General features: G+C 37.7%; 1 protein-coding gene across 3 annotated transcripts in view; it reads right to left on the bottom strand.

The window, feature by feature from the left end:
* The window catches only part of LOC134081860 (NACHT, LRR and PYD domains-containing protein 3-like), a 53,063-nt gene that overhangs the window by 18,010 nt on the left and 10,177 nt on the right, over positions 1–24,876 (bottom strand). For all 3 annotated transcript variants that reach the window (XM_062537593.1, XM_062537591.1, XM_062537592.1), the window contains exons 2-5: positions 4,469–4,740; positions 2,814–2,842; positions 924–2,706; positions 632–805 (exon numbers count right to left, since the gene is read on the bottom strand). In XM_062537593.1, the coding sequence (XP_062393577.1) occupies positions 632–805; positions 924–2,706; positions 2,814–2,842; positions 4,469–4,731 (2,249 nt within the window). In that variant the 5' untranslated portion in view covers positions 4,732–4,740. The remainder of the gene's footprint in view (positions 1–631; positions 806–923; positions 2,707–2,813; positions 2,843–4,468; positions 4,741–24,876) is intronic.

Genomic DNA, 24,876 nt, shown 5'->3' with positions numbered 1-24,876 from the left:
GGCCTCAACTTAAAGAAGTTTGAGGCTGCGTTAGTGTTTCTCAAAGCCTACAGCGGCTAGCGGGTCTATGTATTTGTGTCGAGATAACCCTGAAATGTAAAACCATCGAATTTTACTCAGTGGCCTTTGTGCCCTATCATGTGGCCTTGGTGCCCCTAAAAAAAAAAGAAGGTGAAGGCCAAATCGCCCCTAAAATGACGAAATTCCCACCCTGCTGGTGACCCTAAAGTAATCTAACCAGAACAAATAAGACACGGGCTGTGTCTTATATGGCATACTTCTGTACTTGCAATACATTATTTGAGAGCATGAGTGCCTGCTAGTCCCTGCTAGACCCAATGTGTGTTATACCATTATGAAGGGCTAGTCCTCCTGATTACAATGATGTGTATTTTATCTCTGCCATGTAGCATGGCCACAAAATAAGCCTTTTTGTGTCACAAGTGCATCAAGCATGAAAAAAACGGAATGTTTTGGGCAGTCAGTGTTATTTCATGCAGTGAGAGACTCACACATCAGTCAGGTTAACTAGATATTACATCACCACTATACCCTCCAATACAACTCCAGTATTAAGTAGCCTGCAGTTATAACTATTTTGTTGACCTCATATTGTAACCAAATCACTTACCTCAGTGTTTCCAGCTTGCAGTTAGTATGCTTCAGCCCAACAGACAGCAACCTCACTCCAGAATCCTCCAGAGGATTAGAACTCAGGTCTAGCTCTTTCAACCGGGAGTTTTCTGACTGAAGACCAGATGCTATGACCTCACAGGAATCCTTTTGGAGATCACAACCAGCCAATCTGCAGTAACATAACACATGTGGCAGAGAAGATAATATCACCAGTATTAAGTTTTGTTGCATTTTAGTTTACTATCATTCAAATTCAAATGCATGGCAGAACTGCTATTCTTACTCACAGTGCTTTCCTGCAAGACTTCAATACTATGAGCAGTCTCTCACGACCCTCACTTGATGTCTTGTACTTAGCCAGGTCAAACTCATCAAGTGTTTCCTCTGACACCAGAAGCATGTAGGCCAGTTGTGAACATTGGGTAGGTGAGAGATTTGCTCCAGAGTCTATGTACTGCTGAATCTCCTGATGAAGGGTGTTGTCCTTCATCTCCGATAAACAGAGGATCAGATTCAGACATCTTTCAGGGACTTTTTCGTCCTCACTCAGAATTCTTCTGATGTACCGGGCTGTTTTCTTGTGGCTGTCTGAGCTGCTCTCTATGTGTGTCAGAAGTCCTTGCAGGAGTTTCTGGTTGGACTCATGAGAGATGCCTAAGAGGAAGCGAAGGAAAAGGTCCAGATGTCCATCTTTGCTCTGCATGGATTTATCTATTGCAGTTCTTAAAAACTCAACCATGGAATGGCTGGAAGGGGCTGTCAAGGCAGATTCTTGTGAGGTGAATTTTGTCAGGGCTTCTGTGTCTCTAATCACAAAGGAGTGAAACACAAACAATGCAGCCAGAAACTCCTGAATGCTCAGATGCACAAAGCAATAGACTTTATGTTGGTCGAGAACATCCTCACTCATGAAGAACTCAGAGCACATACCAGAGTACAATGTCATGTCTTTTTCATTTATGCCACATTCTCTCAAACTGTATTCATTAAACAAGATATTTCCCTTCAGCAGTTCTTCATATGCTAGTTCAGATAATTTCAAAATAGGCTCTTTGTCGGACTCCAGACGTTTTTCATCATCTCGTTCAAAGCCTTTGCCATATTTTTGGCCCTTTCTACGTGTCTCAGTGAGCAGGAAATAGATATAGATCTCAGTTAGTGTTTGAGGAAAGTTACTTGTGCTGGTCATTTTCAGAAGCACAGTGGCTAAGATCCAGCAGAAGACAGGGATGTGGCACATGATGTAGAGACTTTTAGACCTTTTAATGTGAGCAATGGCTGTGTCTGCTTCCTCTGGATTCTCAATCCTCTTCTTGAAGTAGTCATCCTTCTGTTGATCATTGAATCCTTGTACCTCTGTCCACCTGTCTATGTATTCAGTAGGTATCTGTTTGACAGCTGCTGGTCGGGAGGTTATCCAAATAAGCGCATTAGGCAGTAGATTACCTGTGATGAGGTTGGTTATCAACATATCCAATGATGCAGTCTTCAGGAGATCATGCATGTCTTGTTCTACATTCAGGGAAAGTTTGCTCTCATCCAGACCATCAAAGATGAACATGATCTTGAACTCTCTGAACATTTCCGGATGTATGACCTTTCCATCCAGTCCCAGATGAAAGTCAAGGAGGAGTTTGAGAAGAGTGTATGACTTATTTTGTTTCAAGTTTAACTGTCGGAATGGAAGTGCAAATATGAAATCAACATCCTGATGGGCCTCTCCTTCTGCCCAGTCCAGAATGAACTTCTGCACACATACAGATTTCCCGATGCCAGCAATGCCTGTGGTCATCACAGTTCGGATTTTCTCATCTTCCTCTGAATGCTTAAAGATGTCATTACAGTCGATTTTGTCTTTCTTTGCCTTTTGGGTTTTTGACAGCGTTTCAATCCTGCGAATCTCATGTTGAGTGTTGACTCCTTCACTCTCTCCCTCTGTGATGTAGAGCTCCGTGTAGATTTTACTCAGGAGTGTTTTGTTCCTTCCCTTCTCGGTACACTCATAAATCTTTCCAAACTTCTCTTTCATCCACTTTTTGTGATTTTCTTTGACCTCCTGTATAATTGCATCTGTCAAAAAGAAACATAGTAAGAAATCAATCCACTGTACTTAGCTAGAATAATTCACACCTGCATTTTTGTACATTTCAGCCGTGGCCTTAGGGGGCAGCTCTTACCATCTTGCTTTCCTGACATTGCAGCATCCCTGGAGAAACATGGCAAGAAGACAATGCAAATTCATTATAAATGCATTTAAATAAATCACTTATACCGTATATGTGTACAACAGAATATTCATAAAAATATTGGAGAAATACCTTTGTGTGTGTGTGTGTGTGTGTGGTGTGTGTGTGTGTGTGTGAGTGTATGTGTGTGTGTGTGAGTGAGTGCGTTTTGATGCATTTTGGGTCTGAATATCGTGAGCTTTAATGCTTTGATGTAGCATATTGTTTCTTAAGGTCATTTGATGTGCCCTTGTGGCACTTGAGCAGTATCCCAAATATTAACAAAGTAGCACAAACAGTTTGGAAGTCGCAACCAAGTCTATATTTGCAATAATTTAGGGGAATAAATGAGCGGCCCCTCCTCCAGTGGCACGAGTGGCACATTCCTCACAAACTCTCATGTGTGCAGGGGGGACGTGTAGTAGGCCTAAGAGTATGATGACATTGAGTACAGAGATCTCATGCAGTATTGTATGGACTGGTGCCTGAGGAACCATCTCCAACTCAATACTGCCAAGACCAAAGAACTGGTGGTGGATTTCCGTAGGAAAGGTCATCCCCCATCAGCACCAGTGAGCATTCAGGGAAATGAGATGGTGAGGGTGACACCTGGATGTTCACCTAAAGAGTAAGCTGGACTGGTCCAACACCACGGCTGCACTCTACAAAAAGGGCATGAGCAGGCTGTATCTGCTGAGGCAATTGAGATCTTTTGGGGTTTAGTGGGCACTTTTGAGAACATTTTACAACTCAGTGGTGGCATCAGCCATTTTCTATGCGGTAGTATGTTGAGGGAGCGGTATCTCGACTGCTGACAGGATGGAACTGAACAAACTTATTAAAAGAGCTAGTGCTGTTCTGGGATGTCAGCTTGACCCAATAGAGATAGTGGGAGAGCGCAGGATGGTGGCTAAGCTAACATCTGGGTAATGAGCGTAATCCAATACATGTCACTCTGACAACACTGACTACTACATGTTGTACATTATACAATGACAATATATCCATTCTTAGGAACTGTGGCTTCCAATTAGAACAGGTTATCCTTGTTGTTGTATTTATTAAAGGAACATTTCGGTATTTTACACTTTAAGCCCGTTTTCTGTATTGCCTAGCATGCAAACGACTGTTTGACACCGACATTTCGACGATTGAGCCTGTTATATTAGGCACACACGGTTGTGAGTATCTGAAAAAGTATTTCCGGGATTTCACAAATCCCTGATAAAAGATGACAGAAGCTGTATTTTGCTGCTAAACTTAAAGTGCCAAAATCCAGAAACAGGCTCAATCGTCAAAATGTTGGTGTCAAACAGTCGTTTGCATGCTATGCAATACAGAAAACGGACTTAAAGTGTAGAATACCAACATATTCTTTTAATATATTATGCATTTCAGCATTAGCGCAGGACTAGGATGATGAGATTGTGTTACTGTGATAAATGGCTATTCCACATGTGCTGGAACATGTATAGTGCAGGGGAGCATGCCCAAGGAGTGTGTATTGTTGCATGTCTTACTCATGGTGTATGGAGTGTGTATGTGTGTGTGGGTGTGTGTGTGTGTGTGTGTGTGTGTGTGTGCATGTGCGAATTGTGAATATCTACCTCTCTTCTAGTTTGTCTGCAAGGTTGTTGAGGGTCATCATCCTCAGGATGGTCAGAGTAATTTTCATTCTGCCTTCCTCACCATAGAAGTCCTTCATCAAAGATGCAACCTCAGTAGGATCCTTGTTCTCCAGCTTTCCTTTGGGGATGGGTTCAAACCCATCCACCGTCGTCTCAGACAGGCACACCCTGAACCGGTTCAGCTGTGCAGACGTCAACCCATCTAGAGTTTTGAAGAGCCGCTGCAGCGAGTTCACAGCCATGATGCTCACCTGACATACAGACAAACACAGATACACTATATTGCCAAAAGTATTTGCTCTCCTGCCTTGACTCACATATGAACTTCAGTCACATCCCATTCTTAATCCAAAAGGTTTAATATAACATCAGTCCAGCTATAACAGCTTCAACTCTTCTGGGAAGGCTTTACACAAGCTTTAGGAGCATGTTTACGGGAGTTTCAGAAGTGCGTTTGTGAGGTCACACACTGATGTTGGACGAGGCGACTGGCTCCACTCTAAAGGCCAACGCCCACCAGACACATACGCGGCACGCCACGAAAAAAAAAAAAACTATTCTAAAATCCTGCACGTCAAGCCCAGACCGCCGAACACCGCTGAACGGCGTGTCCGGTGGGCGCCGGGCTTAATTCATCCCAAAGGTGTTCTATTGGGTCAGGACTCTGTGCAGGCCAGTCAAGTTAATCCACACCAAACTCTGTCAGCTATGTCTTTATGGACCTTGCATTGTGCACTGGTGCACAGTCATGTTGAAACAGGAAGGGACCGTCCCCAAACTGTTCCCACAAAGTTGGGAGCATGGAATTTGGCATAATTTACTGAAACTGAGGAGCCAAGCCCAACAACAGCTCCACTGAGCCCAGAAAAATGCTGCATCGGCTCCACTGAGCCCTGGTACCCATCGTTCCCATGGTTTGTGCAATGCACACATGTCCACTGCTGCACCAAGTTAGCTGGTAATTAGCTGGTTTCATTCTCATTGAGCTCAATGCAATTCAAACCAGCTAATTAGCTAACAGCTAATAACTGACATAAAAGCATGCCAATCTCTTAGTATGGTAAAAGGTATAGTGTTGATGTGGGGTTATTATGACCGCCGCTAGCGTAGCTAGTTGTTGTCAAAGATTTTTTTTTTTATTATTATTCTTTTTTCCCGTCATCGATCCTGAATTTTCCGTCAACGATTCCGGGGACACGACACCGTAACACCGGAGCACATGAAACTTGGTGGGCATGTAGCCCCCGTAGACTTCTGCGGAAAAATTTTGTTTCGTCCCCGGGGGTCACTCCACTTCCGCGCTGCCCCCGCCCGAAGCCCAAAAATGACAGTTTTTCCTACATAACTACCTGAACCGTGGCGCCGAGGATGACAAAATGTTTATGGTATGTTGGTCTCAAGAGCTTGCTTCAACTTAGCTTATAACCAGTCATTTGTGATTTGCACCCCCATGGTAAAAATTGAAAATGCAATGTAATATTGCTTTAATTGCCCCTATCTTCAGATGACTGGCGGATGGAAATTAGCGGTTAGCTGTAATCTGGTGCAAGTCATCTCTTCACTATGTAACTAATGAACCTTGTACATGGTCCCTGCTTCAAATAAACTATTTGACTATATGTGTACATTCAGGACTGTATACCCATTGGCCTGTAGATGGTGGTATTAACCCTCTGGAGTCTAAATCCCCCGCTGGGGATTTGAAAAACAGTTCCAAACATCTCAATGTCTATTAGTTTTTGTCCTAGAAACATATAAGTGACACCATTAGAAACCTTTAATCAACTAGTTTCCAAATATATATGTTTTAAAAGAGAATGGTTCCTCTGGGTGCAACAAACATACAGGAACACACACACACACACACACACACACACACACACACACACACACACACACACACACACATAAATACACACACACAGACGCATACCTACACACACACGCACCAGCACATACAGTACAAACATGTACATAAAACATTACTGTTTTATGTTGGAACGAATTTCGGTATTCGAATATAATTCGAATTTGTAAAAAATTAATACTATTCGAATGTTAAAATTATAATTCGAAGGTGTTTTTTTTTTAAGTGTTGACTATATTTAGCAAACGACAGCTTTAGGTGCTGCTGAGTATGAAGGGTCAAAGTAACAATAATTAAATATAAAGTAAATTACAAAGTAAAATGTCATGTAAGTCATATCACCAAGTATCAAATTTTAATATATCAACGATTATTAAATGTAATCTAATTTAAAGTTTAAATCAATGTCATTTGAATTTTGAATTACATTAAACTTTAAATCAATTGAATAAGAAGTTGAATTAATTTGAAGTCATACATCACATTTACATTTGCCTGTTGTTCTCATTTTGAATAAGACTTAAAATTTCAGCCTCATGCAATTCCGTGCGCCACCATTTAATTCGAACGCCTTTACTTCAGACTTTGGACTTTGGTACTTCAAGGTTGTACTGTCACCTGTCAATCATGCTATGTCCCCCACCCCCCGCCCATCCACTGAATCTGAGTCGATTTATCAGTTCTTTAGTAATAGTTTCCCCCACTTCATCACCATCACCAGAGCCTTCGTCCTTCGTCTGACGCTGGGTTTCCACAGAGCATGTCACCATGCGAGATCTTCTACTGTCTTTGCGCGAAATACGCCTGCTAAAATTTCACCCAGGGGGTGTTGTCCAGTTGTCACACACCTAGCGTTTCGGCTCAGTGGTCAACAGGTTAGCTTAGTGGTTAGTGGTTAGCTTAGTGTTTAGTTAGCTAGACAGTCCAGTGCTTCAGATTACATTCAGGGGTTTATTTAGCCCAAGTATGTTCAAGTGGCATACACACAAAAATCCGTTTGAATGTTTTCATGTTGACAACAATTCATAATCTACAGAAACACCACAGTTCATATCAGCGTGCTAACTATCTAGTCGCCTAGCTTGCTATGTGTTTTCAATTGGTTATAATGGGTCAACAAGCTAACAAGCTAACAAGCTAACCTTCAATGATAGTGTGTCCTGAACACATTTGTTTAGCATATAAACAATAAACCGTATCAAAATAAGCCATTAAAAGTGGTCAAGAAACCTTTATTCACATTTAATATTTCCAGTTACGACCCCCGGAGCCACCGCCATTGATTTGTTACAGTGCATGACAATGCACTGTACTGTTCTTCCTAGGCTTCTTCTTATTATTACAGTGCATGAAAATGCACTGTACTGTTCTTCCTAGTCTTCTTCTTATTATTACAGTGCATGCAAATGCACTGTACTGTTCTTCCTAGACTTCTTATTACAGTGCACAATAGTTGCTTTTAGTGTTTTTAATCAAGTCAAAATGATTATCTCCTATTCAAGGACAACTGATTTTGTAGGGTATGGGCCAGCATATAGTCATTAAGTTAATACAAAAATAAAATAAACCTTTAAAAGAACTTCACATGTGTGCAAAGGACCCCCTGATTATAACCTTGATTCTTTTTGTTCATGGAAATGGCATTCATTTCCAACAGAATCAGCACTTTTCTTAGTGAGACATGTTTTTGGCAAATTCTCAAGAATCAGTGACCTGTTAGAAATCATTAGTTAAGTTAGAACAGGAATGTTTAAGCTTTAAAATGTCTACCTTAACACTATCAACTCTCTTTAAACTATGCAACCACTATGTTTACCCTAGCTACACCTTAGTAACCATATCTACATTATCTATCTATACATTTTTTTTTTGCATTTTCATGCACTGGTAATTCCTTGGAATTGCATTTCTAGTTCCTCATTTTATTATTCTGCTTACCACGTTTTCTGTGCGCAATTTCTCTTCAACCGTTTAACTTAGAAACTTAATTCAAACTCTGTAACGTAGGTCTTCAATAGGAGAAGGCTGCTATGTATTTTTCAACTTTGTAACTTTTATACTTTTTTAACTATAAATTAAAAACTATTAAAAATGTCCCCATAGACTTAACATTGGCCTCTATGACATCACAATCGGGTCGTTGAGCAATTAGAATCTTATGCCAGGTGGCCAGCCCCACCTGCAGCAGCCCTCTCTCTCTCAGGCTTTAAGCATACAATCTCTCTGTGAAGACTACATATCCTGTTAAACTGTTTACTCTTTCCACAACTGTTTCAAAATAAAAGTCCTCACTGCAATAATACACTATTAAATCATTTAACCATTGAAACTACTCAACTATTTAACCGTTCAACCATTCCAACTGTCAATTATCATCAACTATGCCTCCAGTCAACTACATGAGACCTCCATGTACCTAGCAACCAACATAGCAACCATTAAAATTAAGCATTTATGAACTTTTCCATAGCAACCAACATGATTTTACTACAGTAACTTCTTTATTCCTGATAGTGGCAGCCATGGATACCCTATCAACAAATGTTTCATAATAAAAGTCCTCAGTAGCAAGTTAGCTAGTTAGCATAGTTAGCATTTTTAACATAACTGCTAAAAATGATTAGCTAAGTTAGCTAATCAACCTGGTTAGCATTGTTAGCATAGTTAGCATTTTTAGCATAACTGTTAAAAATGATTAGCTAAGTTAGCTAATCAACGTGGTTAGCATTGTTAACATAGTTAGCATTGTTAGCATAGTTAACATTTTTAGCATTACTGCTAGAAATCATTAGCCAAGTAAACCAATCAACCTGGTTATCATTGTTAGCATAGTTAACATTTTAGAATACCTGTTAGAAATCATTAGTTAAGTTAGAACAGGAATGTTTAAGCTTTAAAATGTCTACCTTTACACTATCAACTCTCTTTAAACTATGCAACCACCATGTTTACCCTAGCTACACCTTAGTAACCATATCTACATTATCTATCTATAATTTTTTTTTGCATTTTCATGCACTGGTTATTCCTTGGAATTGCATTTCTAGTTATTACAGTGCATGAAAATGCACTGTACTGTTCTTCCTAGACTTCTTATTATTAGAGTGCATGAAAATGCACTCTACTGTTATGCTGTTTATTCTTATTACAGTGCATGAAAATGCACTGTACTGTTCTTCCTAGGCTTCTTCTTATTACAGTGCATGAAAATGCACTGTACTGTTATTCCAAGTCTTCTTATTATTATTACAGTGCATGAAAATGCACTGTACTGTTATTCCAAGTCTTCTTATTACAGTGCATGAAAATGCACTGTACTGTTCTTCCTAGGCTTCTTATTATAGTGCATGAAAATGCACTATATTGTTCTCCCTAGGTTTCTTATTATTAGAGTGCATGAAAATGCACTCTACTGTTATGCTGTTTATTCTTATTATCGATATTATTATTAGAGTGCATGAAAATGCACTCTACTGTTATGCTGTTTATTCTTATTATCGATATTATTATTCTTCTTCAGACACTTTTTGTGCGTTCAATTCAGCTTCAACCGTTCAACGTAGAAACTTCATTCAAAGTGTGCTGCGTAGGTCTTACTTAGGTGACTTCAGCTATGTAAATTTCATCTTTGAAAACTTTATCGTTTAATTTATATGAATTTTTTAAAACATTTTTTCTCCCATAGACTTAACATTGTATTATGACATCACAATAAAGTCGTTAAGCAATTAGAATCTTAAGCCAGGTGTTCAAAGCCACCTTGCAGCAACTCTCTGTCTCAGGCTTTCTGGCTCTCTTAAGACAACATATCCTGTTCAACTGTTTCCTCTACCCACAACTGTTTCAAAATAAAAGTCCTCATCATTTTTGCATTTTCATGCACTCGTAATTTCCTTGGAATTACATCTCTAGTTCTTCTTCAGACACTTTTTGTGCGTTCAATTCAGCTTCAACCGTTCGACGTAGAAACTTCATTCAAACTGCGCTGCGTAGGTCTTACTTAGGTGACTTCAGCTATGTAATTTTCATCTTTGAAAACTTTATCGTTTAATTTATATGAATTTTTTAAAACATTTTTTCTCCCATAGACTTAACATTGGATTATGACATCACAATAAAGTCGTTAAGCAATTAGAATCTTAAGCCAGGTGTTCAAAGCCACCTGGCAGCAACTCTCTGCCTCAGGCTTTCTGGCTCTCTTAAGACTACATATCCTGTTCAACCGTTTTGTCTACCCTCAACTGTTTCAAAATAAAAGTCCTCATCATTTTTGCATTTTCATGCACTCGTAATTTCCTTGGAATTACATCTCTAGTTATTAATCCAACTTCTTCTAACGCTCGCAATTCAGCTTGAACCGTTTAACGTAGAAACTTGATTCAAACTTTGCTACGTAGGTCTTACTAAGGAGACCTGTGCAATATATTTTTCAACTTTGGAACTTTTATACTTTTTAAACTGTAAATTAAAAACTATTAAACATTTCCCCATAGACTTAACATTGCTCATTATGACATCACGGCAGCAATTAGAATGTTACGCCAGGTGGCCAGTCCAGGTGCAGCAGCTCTCTCTCTCTCTCAGGCTACATACACTGGCTCTCTTAAGACTAGCCAGTTAAATTGATTACACCTGTATCTGTATCCACTACTCTCAGTAGAGAGCTGTGTCTCTCCAGTCTACAAGAATATAAGGCACATTCCATCCAACTTTCTATCCATTCATCTTCTTCAGACCATTCACTCATCCACCCATTAAACTGTCTATCAACATCTATTAAACAATCTGCCTATCAACATCCATTAAACTCTCTGTCTATCAACATTAATTAGACTATCTACATTCAACTTTTAAATTATTTACTCTGTCTCAGGCTTTAAGCACACTCTCTCTTAAGACTAGCCAGTTAAATTGATTACACCTGTATCAACTACTCTCAGAGAGCTGTATCAGTGTCTCTCTTAACAAGAATATAAGGCACATTCCATCCAACCTTCTATCCATTCATCTTCTTCAGACCATTCACTCATCCACCCATTAAACTGTCAATCAATATCTATTAAACAATCTGCCTATCAACATCCATTAAACATTCTGTCTATCAACATTAATTAGACTATCTACATACAACTTTCAAAGTATTTACTGTGGGTGCCTCTCAAGCAGCGTTTATACGTCCTCCCTCGCTCCTCGCTCCTCAATGATCTACATAAAGAAAGATAGAAGAAGGGCTAGACTATCCCATTGTTGCCGCTCCAACATTCTTTATGTAGATCAGTGAGGATCGAGGAGCGAGAGAGGACGCGTAAACGCTATATGAGAGGCACCTTCTGTCTCAGGCTTTAAGCATACAATCTCATTTAGACTACAGATTCTGTTTCACTACTTCCTCTGTCCACAACTGTTTCAAAATAAAGGTCCTCACTGCAATAATACACTATTAAATCATTTAACCATTGTAACTACTCAACTATTTAACTGTTCAACCATTCCAACTGTCAGTTATCAACTAAGCCTCCAGTCAACTACACGAAACCTCCATGTACCTAGCAATCAACATACCAACCATTAAAATTAAGCGTTTATGACCGTTTCCATAGCAACCAACATGATTATGCTGCAGTAACTTCTTGCTTCCTGATAGTGCACCATGGATACCCTAGCAACAAATGTTTCAAAATAAAAGTCCTCACTAGCAAGTTAGCTAGTTAGCATGGTTAGCATAGTTAACATTGTTAGCATAGTTAGCATTTTTAGCATAACTGCAAAAAACATCTAACTAAGTTAGCTAATCAACCTGGTTAGCATTGTTAGCAATTTTAGCATAGTTAGCATTTTTAACATTATTGCTAGAAATCATCAGTTAAGTTAGCTAATCAACCTGGTTAGCATTGTTAGTTTAAGTTAGCATTGTTACCATAGTTAGCATTGCTAGCATAGTTAGCATTTTTAGCATAACTGCTAGAAATCATTAGCTAAGTTAGCTAATCAACCTGGTTAACACTGTGAGCATAGTTAGCATAGTTAACATTTTTACCATTACTGCATGAAATCAGTAGCTAAGTTAACCAATCAACCTGGTTATCATTGTTACCATAGTTAACATTTTAACATGAATAGAAATCAGCAAATCAAAATGTTTCAGCTTTAAACTGTCTACCTTCACACTATCAACTCTCTGTAAACTATGCAACCACCATATTTACCCTAGCTACACCTTAGTAACCATATCTACATTATCTATCTATTTTTGCATTTCATGCACTGGTAATTCCTTGGAATTGCATTTCTAGTTATTAAACTTCTTCTTCTAACGCTCGCAATTCAGCTTCAACCGTTTAACGTAGAAACTTCATTCAAACTTTGTTGCGTAGGTCTTGCTTATGCCATATGTGCTTTGTATTTTTCAACTTTGTAACTTTTATACTTTTTAAACTATTAGTTAAAAACTATCACCATTTCCCCCATAGACTTAACATTGCTCATTATGACATCACGGCAGCAATTAGAATGTTACCCCAGCTGGTCAGCCACCTGGGCACCAACTGTCAGTTTCTCTCAGGCTCCTCTCTGAAGACTACATATTCTGTTCCCCTGTATCCTCTGTGCACAACAGTATCAAAACTAGAAATGCAATTCCAAGGAATTACCAGTGCATGAAAATGCAAAAATAGATAGATAATGTAGATATGGTTACTAAGGTGTAGCTAGGGTAAACATGGTGGTTGCATAGTTTACTGAGAGTTGATAGTGTGAAGGTAGACAGTTTAAAGTTTAAACATTCCAGTTCTAACTTAACTAATGATTTCTATTCATGTTAAAATGTTGATTAGCTAACTTAGCTAATGATTTCTAGCAGTTATGCTAAAAATGCTAATTATGCTAGCAATGCTAACTTTACTAACAATGCTAACCAGGTTGATTAGCTAACTTAACCGATGATTTCTAGCAGTAATGCTAAAAATGCTAACTATGCTAACAATGCTAAATTTGCTAACAATGCTAACCAGGTTGATTAGCTAACCTAGTTGATGATTTTTTGCAGTTATGCTAAAAATGCTAACTATGCTAACTATGCTAACCATGCTAACTAGCTAACTTGCTAGTGAGGACTTTTATTTTGAAACATTTGTTGCTAGGGTATCCATGGTGGCCACTATCAGGAAACAAAAAGTTACTGCAGTATAATCATGTTGGTTGCTATGGAGACGGTCATAAACACTTAATTTTAATGGTTGCTATGTTGGTTGCTAGGTACATGGAGGTTTCATGTAGTTGACTGGAGGCATAGTGGATGATAACTGACAGTTGGAATGGTTGAACAGTTCAATAGTTGAGTAGTTTCAGTGGTTAAATGATTTAATAGTGTATTATTGCAGTGAGGACCTTTATTTTGAAACAGTTGTGGACAGAGGAAGTAGTGAAACAGGATCTGTAGTCTTAATGATCTACATAAAGAATGATGGAGCGGCAACAATGGGATAGTCTAGCCCATCTTCTATCTTTCTTTATGTAGATCATTGAGGATCGAGGAGTGAGGGAGGACATATAAACGCTGCTTGAGAGGGACCCACAGTAAATACTTTAAAAGTTGTATATAGTCTAATTAATGTTGATAGACAGAATGTTTAATGGATGTTGATAGGCAGATTGTTTAATAGATATTGATTGACCTTTTAATGGGTGGATGAGTGAATGGTCTGAAGAAGATGAATGGATAGAAGGTTGGATGGAATGTGCCTTATATTCTTGTTCTGATACAGCTCTCTGAGAGTAGTTGACACAGGTGTAATCAATTTAACTGGCTAGTCTTAAGAGAGCCAGAGTGTACTCTTAAAGCCTGAGACAGAGTAAATAATTTAAAAGTTGAATGTAGATAGTCTAATTAATGTTGATAGACAGAGAGTTTAATGGATGTTGATAGACAGATTGTTTAATAGATGTTGATAGACAGTTTAATGGGTGGATGAGTGAATGGTCTGAAGAAGATGAATGGATAGAAAGTTGGATGGAATGTGCCTTATATTCTTGTAGAATGGAGAGACACAGCTCTCTACTGAGAGTAGTGGATACAGATACAGGTGTAATCAATTTAACTGGCTAGTCTCAAGAGAGCCAGTCTGAGACAAAGTAGATTGTTTAAAAGTTGAATGTAGAGCGTCTAATTGATGTTGATAGGCAGACTGTTTAGAATGGGTGGATGAGTGAATGGTTTGAAGAAGATGAATGGATATAAAGTTGGATGGAATTAGGAGGACTTATTTTGATACTGTTGTGCGCAGAGGATACAGGGGAACAGAATATGTAGTCTTCAGAGAGATTGTATGCACTTGTATGAGATTGTATGCTCTAGCCTGAGAGAAACTGACAGTTGGTGCCCAGGTGGCTGACCAGCTGGAGTAAGATTCTAATTGCTGCCGTGATGTCATAATGAGCAATGTTAAGTCTATGGGGGAAATTGTAATAGTTTTTAACTAATAGTTTAAAAAGTATAAAAGTTGCAAAGTTGAAAAATACAAAGCCCACATCGCGTAAGTAAGACCTACGCGACAAAATTTGAATGGTGTTTCTACGTTAAGAGGTTGAAGCTGAATTGGCTGCGTTAGAAGAAGAATAATAATAAGAAAAAGCCTAGGAAGAACAGTACAGTGCATTTTCATGCACTGTAATAAGTCCTCCTAATTCCATCCAACTTTATATCCATTCATCTTCTTCAAACCATTCACTCATCCACCCATTCTAAACAGTCTGCCTATCAACAACATCAATTAGACGCTCTACATTGAACTTTTAAACAATCTACTCTGTCTCAGGCTGGCTCTCTTAAGACTAGCCAGTTAAATTGATTACACCTGTATCTGTATCCACTACTCTCAGTAGAGAGCTGTGTCTCTCCATTCTACAATAATATAAGGCACATTCCATCTAACATTCTATCCATTCATCTTCTTCAGACCATTCACTCATCCACCCATTAAACTGTCTATCAACATCTATTAAACAATCTGTCTATCAACATCCATTAAACTCTCTGTCTATCAACATTAATTAGACTATCTACATTCAACTTTTAAATTATTTACTCTGTCTCAGGCTTTAAGAGTAGCCTACTCTGGCTCTCTTAAGACTAGCCAGTTAAATTGATTACACCTGTGTCAACTACTCTCAGAGAGCTGTATCAGTGTCTCTCTTAACAAGAATATAAGGCACATTCCATCCAACCTTCTATCCATTCATCTTCTTCAGACCATTCACTCATCCACCCATTAAACTGTCAATCAATATAAAACAATCTGCCTATCAACATCCATTAAACATTCTATCTATCAACATTAATTAGACTATCTACATACAACTTTTAAAGTATTTACTGTGGGTCCCTCTCAAGCAGCGTTAATATGTCCTCCCTCGCTCCTCGATCCTCAATGATCTACATAAAGAAAGATAGAAGAAGGGCTAGACTATCCCATTGTTGCCGCTCCATCATTCTTTATGTAGATCAGTGAGGAGCGAGAGAGGACGCGTAAACGCTATGAGAGGCACCTTCTGTCTCAGGCTTTAAGCATACAATCTCATTAAGACTACAGATCCTGTTTCACTACTTCCTCTGTCCACAACTGTTTCAAAATAAAGGTCCTCACTGCAATAATACACTATTAAATCATTTAACCATTGAAACTACTCAACTATTGAACTGTTCAACCATTCCAACTGTCAGTTATCATCCACTATGCCTCCAGTCAACTACATGAAACCTCCATGTACCTAGCAACCAACATAGCAACCATTAAAATTAAGCGTTTATGACCGTTTCCATAGCAACCAACATGATTATACTGCAGTAACTTCTTGTTTCCTGATAGTGGCCACCATGGATACCCTAGCAACAAATGTTTCAAAATAAAAGTCCTCACTAGCAAGTTAGCTAGTTAGCATAGTTAGCATTGTTAACATAGTTAGCATTTTTAGCATAACTGCTAGAAATCATCGGTTAAGTTAGCTAATCAACCTGGTTAGCATTGTTAGTAAAGTTAGCATTGCTAGCATAATAAGCATTTTTAGCGTAACTGCTAGAAATCATTAGCTAAGTTAGCTAATCAACATTTTAACATGAATAGAAATCATTAGTTAAGTTAGAACTGGAATGTTTCATCTTTAAACTGTCTACCTTCACACTATCAACTCTCTGTAAACTATGCAACCACCATGTTTACCCTAGCTACACCTTAGTAACCATATCTACATTATCTATCTATTTTTGCATTTTCATGCACTGGTAATTCCTTGGAATTGCATTTCTAGTTATTAGAGTGCATGAAAATGCACTCTACTGTTATCCGACATCTTCTTATTATTATTTTTCCTCTAACGTTTTTGTGCGCGCAATTCAGCTTCAACCGTTTAACGTAGAAACTTCATTCAAACTGCGGTGCGTAGGTCTTACTTAGGTGACTTCAGCTATGTATTTTTCAACTTTGTAACTTTTATACTTTTTGAACTATTAAATAAAAACTATTCAAATTTCCCCCATAGACTTAACATTGCTCATTATGACATCACGGCAGCAATTAGAATGTTACCCCAGCTGGTCAGCCACCTGGGCACCAACTGTCAGTTTCTCTGGCTTTAAGCATACAGTCTCTCAGAAGACTACACATATCCTGTTAAACTGTTTCCTCTGTCCACAACTGTTTCAAAATAAAAGTCCTCACTGCAATAATACACTATTAAATCATTTAACCATTGAAACTACTCAACTATTTAACTGTTCAACCATTCCAACTGTCAGTTATCATCAACTATGCCTCCAGTCAACTACATGAAACCTCCATGTACCTAGCAACCAACATAGCAACCATTAAAATTAAGCGTTTATGACCGTTTCCATAGCAACCAACATGATTTTACTACAGTAACTTCTTTACTCCTGATAGTGGCCACCATAGATACCCTATCAACAAATGTTTCAAAATAAAAGTCCTCACTAGCAAGTTAGCTAGTTAGCATTGTTAGCATTTTTAGCATAACTGCTAGAAATGATTAGCTAAGTTAGCTAATCAACCTGGTTAGCATTGTTAGCATAGTTAGCATTGTTAGCATTTTTAGCATAACTGTTAGAAATGATTAGCTAAGTTATCTAATCAACCTGGTTAGCATTGTTAGCATAGTTAACATGTTTAGCATAACTGCTAGAAACCATTAGTTCAGTTAGAACTGTAATGTTTAAGCTTTAAACTGTCTACCTTCACACTATCAGCTTTCTTTAAACTATGCAACCACATTTTTGCATTTTCATGCACTCGTAATTTCCCTGGAATTACATTCTCTAGTTATTATTATAGGCGATTATTCTTCTTCTAACGCTTTTTGTGCGTCCAATTGAGCTTCAACCGTTTAACGTAGAAACTTCGTTCAAACTGCGCTGCGTAGGTCTTACTTAGGTGACTTCAGCTTTGTATTTTTCAACTTTGAAAACTTTATCGTTGAATTTATATTAATTTTTTAAAACATTTTTTCTCCCATAGACTTAACATTGGACTATGACATCATAATAGGGCAATTAGAATCTTATGCCAGGTGGCCAGCCCCACCTGCAGCAGCTCTCTCTCTCTCAGGCGTTAAGCATACAATCTCATTAAGACTACAGATCCTGTTTCATACTTCCTCTGTCCACAACTGTTTCAAAATAAAAGTCCTCACTGCAATAATACACTATTAAATCATTTAACCATTGAAACTACTCAACTATTTAACTGTTCAACCATTCCAACTGTCAGTTATCATCAACTATGCCTCCAGTCAACTACATGAAACCTCCATGTACCTAGCAACCAACATAGCAACCATTAAAATTAAGCGTTTATGACCGTTTCCATAGCAACCAACATGATTTTACTACAGTAACTTTTTTATTCCTGATAGTGGCCACCATAGATACCCTATCAACAAATGTTTCAAAATAAAAGTCCTCACTAGCAAGTTAATATGGTTAGCATTGTTAGCATTTTTAGCATAACTGCTAGAAATGGTTAGCTAAGTTAGCTAATCAACCTGGTTAGCATTGTTAGCATAACTGTTAGAAATGATTAGCTAAGTTAGCTAATCAGCCTGGTTAGCATTGTTAGCATAGTTAGCATTGTTAGCATTTTTAGCATAACTGCTAGAAATCATTAGTTCAGTTAGAACTGTAATGTTTAAGCTTTAAACTGTCTACCTTCACACTCTCAGCTTTCTTTAAACTATGCAACCACCATGTTTACCCTAGCTACACCTTAGTAACTATATCTACATTATCTACTGTATCTATACATTTTTGCATTTTCATGCACTCGTAATTTCCCTGGAATTACATTCTCTAGTTATTATTAAACTTCTTCTTCTAACGCAGCCAATTCAGCTTCAACCGTTTAACGTAGAAACTTCATTCAAACGTTGTTGCGTAGGTCTTGCTTATGCCATGCCTGCTTTGTATTTTTCAACTTTGTAACTTTTATACTTTTTAAACTATTAGTTAAAAACTATTACAATTTCCCCCATAGACTTAACATTGCTCATTATGACATCACGGCAGCAATTAGAATCTTAGGCCAGGTGGCCGGCCACCTGGGCACCAACTGTCAGTTTCTCTGGCTTTAAGCATACAGTCTCTCAGAAGACTACATATCCTGTTAACTGTTTCCTCTGTCCACAACTGTTTCAAAATAAAAGTCCTCACTGCAATAATACACTATTAAATCATTTAACCATTGAAACTACTCAACTATTGAACTGTTCAACCATTCCAACTGTCAGTTATCATCCACTATACCTCCAGTCAACTACATGAAACCTCCATGTACCTAGCAACCAACATAGCAACCATTAAAATGAAGCGTTTATGACCGTTTCCATAGCAACCAACATGATTATACTGCAGTAACTTCTTGTTTCCTGATAGTGGCCACCATGGATACCCTAGCAACAAATGTTTCAAAATGAAAGTCCTCACTAGCAAGTTAGCTAGTTAGCATGGTTAGCATAGTTAGCATTGTTAGCATAGTTAGCATTTTTAGCATAACTGCAAAAAATCATCAAATAAGTTAGCTAATCAACCTGGTTAGCATTGTTAGCAAATTTAGCATTGTTCACATAGTTAACATTTTTAGCATTGCTGTTAGAAATCATTGGTTAAGTTAGCTAATCAACCTGGTTACCATTGTTAGTAAAGTTAGCATTGCTAGCATAATTAACATTTTTAGCGTTACTGCTAGAAATCATTAGCTAAGTTAGCTAATCAACATTTTAACATGAATAGAAATCATTAGTTAAGTTAGAACTGGAATGTTTCATCTTTAAACAGTCTACCTTCACACGATCAACTCTCTGTAAACTATGCAACCACCATGTTTACCCTAGCTACACCTTAGTAACCATATCTACATTATCTATCTATTTCTGCATTTTCATGCACTGGTAATTCCTTGGAATTGCTTTTCTAGTTCTTCTTCTAACGCACGCAATTCAGCATGAACCGTTTAACGTAGAAACTTCATTCAAACTTTGTTGCGTAGGTCTCGCTTATGCCATGTGTGCTTTGTATTTTTCAACTTTGTAACTTTTATACTTTTTAAACTATTAGTTAAAAACGATTACAATTTCCCCCATAGACTTAACATTGCTCATTATGACATCACGGCAGCAATTAGAATCTTACCCCAGCTGGTCAGCCACCTGGGCACCAACTGTCAGTTTCTCTCAGGCTTTAAGCATACAATCTCTCTGAAGACTACACATATCCTGTTAAACTGTTTCCTCTGTCCACAACTGTTTCAAAATAAAAGTCCTCACTGCAATAATACACTTTAAATCATTTAACCATTGAAACTACTCAACTATTGAACTGTTCAACCATTCCAACTGTCAGTTATCATCCACTATGCCTCCAGTCAACTACATGAAACCTCCATGTACCTAGCAACCTACATAGTTAAAACTAAGCGTTTTTGACAGTTTCCATAGCAACCAACATGATTATACTACAGTAACTTCTTGTTTCCTGATAGTGGCCACCATGGATACCCTAGCAACAAATGTTTCAAAATAAAAGTCCTCACTAGCAAGTTAGCTAGTTAACATGGTTAGCATTGTAAGCATAGTTAGCATTTTTAGCATAACTGCAAAAAATCATCAACTAAGTTAGCTAATCAACCTGGTTAGCATTGTTAGCAAATTTAGCATTGTTAGCATAGTTAGCATTTTTAGCATTACTGCTAGAAATCATCGGTTAAGTTAGCTAATCAACCTTGTTAGCATTGTTAGTAAAGTTAGCATTGCTAGCATAATTAGCATTTTTAGCGTAACTGCTAGAAATCATTAGCTAAGTTAGCTAATCAACATTTTAACATGAATAGAAATCATTAGTTAAGTTAGAACTGGAATGTTTCATCTTTAAACTGTCTACCTTCACACTATCAACTTTCTGTAAACTATGCAACCACCATGTTTACCCTAGCTACACCTTAGTAACCATTTCTACATTATCTATCTATTTTTGCATTTTCATGCACTGGTAATTCCTTGGAATTGCATTTCTAGTTAAACTTCTTCTTCTAACGCAGCCAATTCAGCTTCAACCGTTTAACGTAGAAACTTCATTCAAACGTTGTTGCGTAGGTCTTGCTTATGCCATGCCTGCTTTATATTTTTCAACTTTGTAACTTTTATACTTTTTAAACTATTAGTTAAAAACTATTACAAACTTCCCCATAGACTTAACATTGCTCATTATGACATCACGGCAGCAATTAGAATCTTACTCCAGCTGGTCAGCCACCTGGGCACCAACTGTCAGTTTCTCTCAGGCTTTACAATATCCCTGAAGACTACATATTCTGTTCCCCTGTATCCTCTGCGCACAACAGTATCAAAATAAGTCCTCCTAATTCCATCCAACTTTATATCCATTCATCTTCTTCAAACCATTCACTCATCCACCCATTCTAAACAGTCTGCCTATCAACATCAATTAGACGCTCTACATTCAACTTTTAAACAATCTACTCTGTCTCAGGCTGGCTCTCTTAAGACTAGCCAGTTAAATTGATTACACCTGTATCTGTATCCACTACTCTCAGTAGAGAGCTGTCTCTCCATTCTACAAGAATATAAGGCACATTCCATCCAACATTCTATCCATTCATTTTCTTCAGACCATTCACTCATCCACCCATTAAACTGTCTATCAACATTTATTAAACAACCTGTCTATCAACATCCATTAAACTCTCTGTCTATCAACATTAATTAGACTATCTACATTCAACTTTTAAATTATTTACTCTGTCTCAGGCTTTAAGAGTACACTGTGGCTCTCTTAAGACTAGCCAGTTAAATTGATTACACCTGTATCAACTACTCTCAGATAGCTGTATCAGTGTCTCTCTTAACAAGAATATAAGGCACATTCCATCCAACCTTCTATCCATTCATCTTCTTCAGACCATTCACTCATCCACCCATTAAACTGTCAATCAATATCTATTAAACAATCTGCCTATCAACATCCATTAAACATTCTGTCTATCAACATTAATTAGACTATCTACATACAACTTTTAAAGTATTTACTGTGGGTCCCTCTCAAGCAGCGTTTATATGTCCTCCCTCGCTCCTCGATCCTCAATGATCTACATAAAGAAAGATAGAAGAAGGGCTAGACTATCCCATTGTTGCCGCTCCATCATTCTTTATGTAGATCAGTGAGGAGCGAGAGAGGACGCGTAAACGCTATATGAGAGGCACCTTCTGTCTCAGGCTTTAAGCATACAATCTCATTAAGACTACATATCCTGTTTCCTCTGTCCAAAACTGTTTCAAAATAAAAGTCCTCACTGCAATAATACACTATTAAATCATTTAACCATTGAAACTACTCAACTATTTAACTGTTCAACCATTCCAACTGTCAGTTATCATCAACTATGCCTCCAGTCAACTACATGAAACCTCCATGTACCTAGCAACCAACATAGCAACCATTGAAATTAAGCGTTTATGACCGTTTCCATAGCAACCAACATGATTATACTGCAGTAACTTCTTGTTTCCTGATAGTGGCCACCATGGATACCCTAGCAACAAATGTTTCAAAATAAAAGTCCTCACTAGCAAGTTAGCTAGTTACCATGGTTAGCATAGTTTTGTTGTTTTGTTGTTGTGTAATGTGGTGTGATCTGTTTGTTGCTTTGTATGTTCTTTGTTTGTACTAACTGGTGTTTATTGTTGTCTATGTGTGCATGGTTGGTCCACTGTAGGTGAGGTGAGGTCTCTCTATATTTTAGGTGTTTTAAGTGTTGCCTTTCTTGGCCAGGGACCATTTGAAAAAGAGACTATATGTCTCAATATGACCCCCCTGGTTAAATAAAGGATAAATAAAAAATAAAAAAAATAGTTAGCATTGTTAGCATAGTTAGCATTTTTAGCATAACTGCTAGAAATGATTAGCTAAGTTAGCTAATCAACCTGGTTAGCATTGTTAGCAATTTTAGCATTGTTAGCTTTTTTAGCATTATTGCTAGAAATCATCAGTTAAGTAAGCTAAACAACCTGGTTAGCCTTGTTACCATAGTTAGCATTGCTAGCATAGTTAGCATTTTTAACATAACTGCTAGAAATCATTAGCTAAGTTAGCTAATCAACCTGGTTAGCACTGTGAGCATAGTTAGCATAGTTAACATTTTTACCATAACTGCATGAAATCAGTAGCTAAGTTAACAATCAACCTGGTTATCATAGTTACCATAGTTATCATTTTAACAGGAATAGAAATCATAAGTTAAGTTAGAAGTGGAATGTTTCAGCTTTAAACTGTCTACCTTCACACTATCAACTCTCTGTAAACTATGCAACCACCATGTTTACCCTAGCTACACCTTTGTAACCATATCTACATTATCTATCTATTTTTGCATTTTCATGCACTGGTAATTCCTTGGAATTGCATTTCTAGTTATTATTATTCCGCTTACCAAATTCATTTTTTCTATTCAGCTTGAACCGTTTAACCTAGAAACTTCATTCAAACGTTGCCACGTAGGTCTTCAATAGGGGCATGCTGCTATGTATTTTTCAACTTTGTAACTTTTATACTTTTTAAACTATAAATTAAAAACTATTAAAAATTTCCCCATAGACTTAACATTGGCCTCTATGACATCACAATCGGGTCGTTAAGCAATTAGAATCTTATGCCAGGTGGCCAGCCCCACCTGCAGCAGCTCTCTCTCTCTCAGGCTTTAAGCATACAATCTCTCTGTGAAGACTACATATCCTGTTCACTGTTTCCTCTTTCCACAACGGTTTCAAAATAAAAGTCCTCACTGCAATAATACACTATTAAATAATTTAACCATTGAAACTACTCAACCATTTAACTGTTCAACCATTCCAACTGTCAGTTATCATCAACTATGCCTCCAGTCAACTACATGAGACTTCCATGTACCTAGCAACCAACATAGCAACCATTAAAATTAAGCGTTTATGACCGTTTCCATAGCAACCAACATGATTATACTGCAGTAACTTCTTGTTTCCTGATAGTGGCCACCATGGATACCCTAGCAACAAATGTTTCAAAGTAAAAGTCCTCACTAGCAAGTTAGCTAGTTAGCATAGTTAGCATTGTTAGCATTTTTAGCATAACTGTTAGAAATCATTAGCTAAGTGAGCTAATCAACCTGATTAGCATTTTTAACATAGTTAGCATTGTTAACATAGTTAGCATTTTTAACATAACTGCTAGAAATCATTAGCTAAATTAGCTAATCAATGTGCTTAGCATTGTTAGCATAGTTAGCATCATTAGCGTAGTTAGCAGTTTTACCATAACTGCTAAAAATTATTAGCCAAGTAAACCAATCAACCTGGTTATCATTGTTAGCATAGTTAACATTTTAGAATACCTGTTAGAAATCATTAGTTAAGTTAGAACAGGAATGTTTAAGCTTTAAAATGTCTACCTTAACACTATCAACTCTCTTTAAACTATGCAACCACCATGTTTACCGTAGCTACACCTTAGTAACCATATCTACATTATCTATCCTCAATTTTTTTTGCATTTTCATGCACTGGTAATTCCTTGGAATTGCATTTCTAGTTATCGATATTATAGTCTTCAGTCACTTTTTGTGCGTTCAATTCAACTTCAACCGTTCGACGTAGAAACTTCATTCAAACTGCGCTACGTAGGTCTTACTTAAGCCTACCTTACATTGACAGACTTTGCAAAGATTTGGAAAAGATTTTTGAAAGACTACAGTCTCAGACCCTCTCACATCTAAAGACAATTCATTGAGTTTTTAGTCACAGTCTAGTCACAGGCCAGTCTCAGATTAGGATTTTGCAAAGACTGTGGGTCACTATTTACAAGACTGCTGCTAGATTCCTTCAAATTATTTCCATCGTGCAATAGGCTACACGTCATCATTAACAGGAAATCACATGATAGCCTACTCATATCAAAGTATTTTTTTCGCGT

Source organism: Sardina pilchardus, chromosome 1 (genome assembly GCF_963854185.1).
Source record: "Sardina pilchardus chromosome 1, fSarPil1.1, whole genome shotgun sequence".
Lineage (NCBI taxonomy): Eukaryota > Metazoa > Chordata > Actinopteri > Clupeiformes > Clupeidae > Sardina > Sardina pilchardus.
The sequence above is the reverse complement of the archived record's forward strand: the minus strand, read 5'-3'. Positions and strand labels throughout refer to the sequence as shown.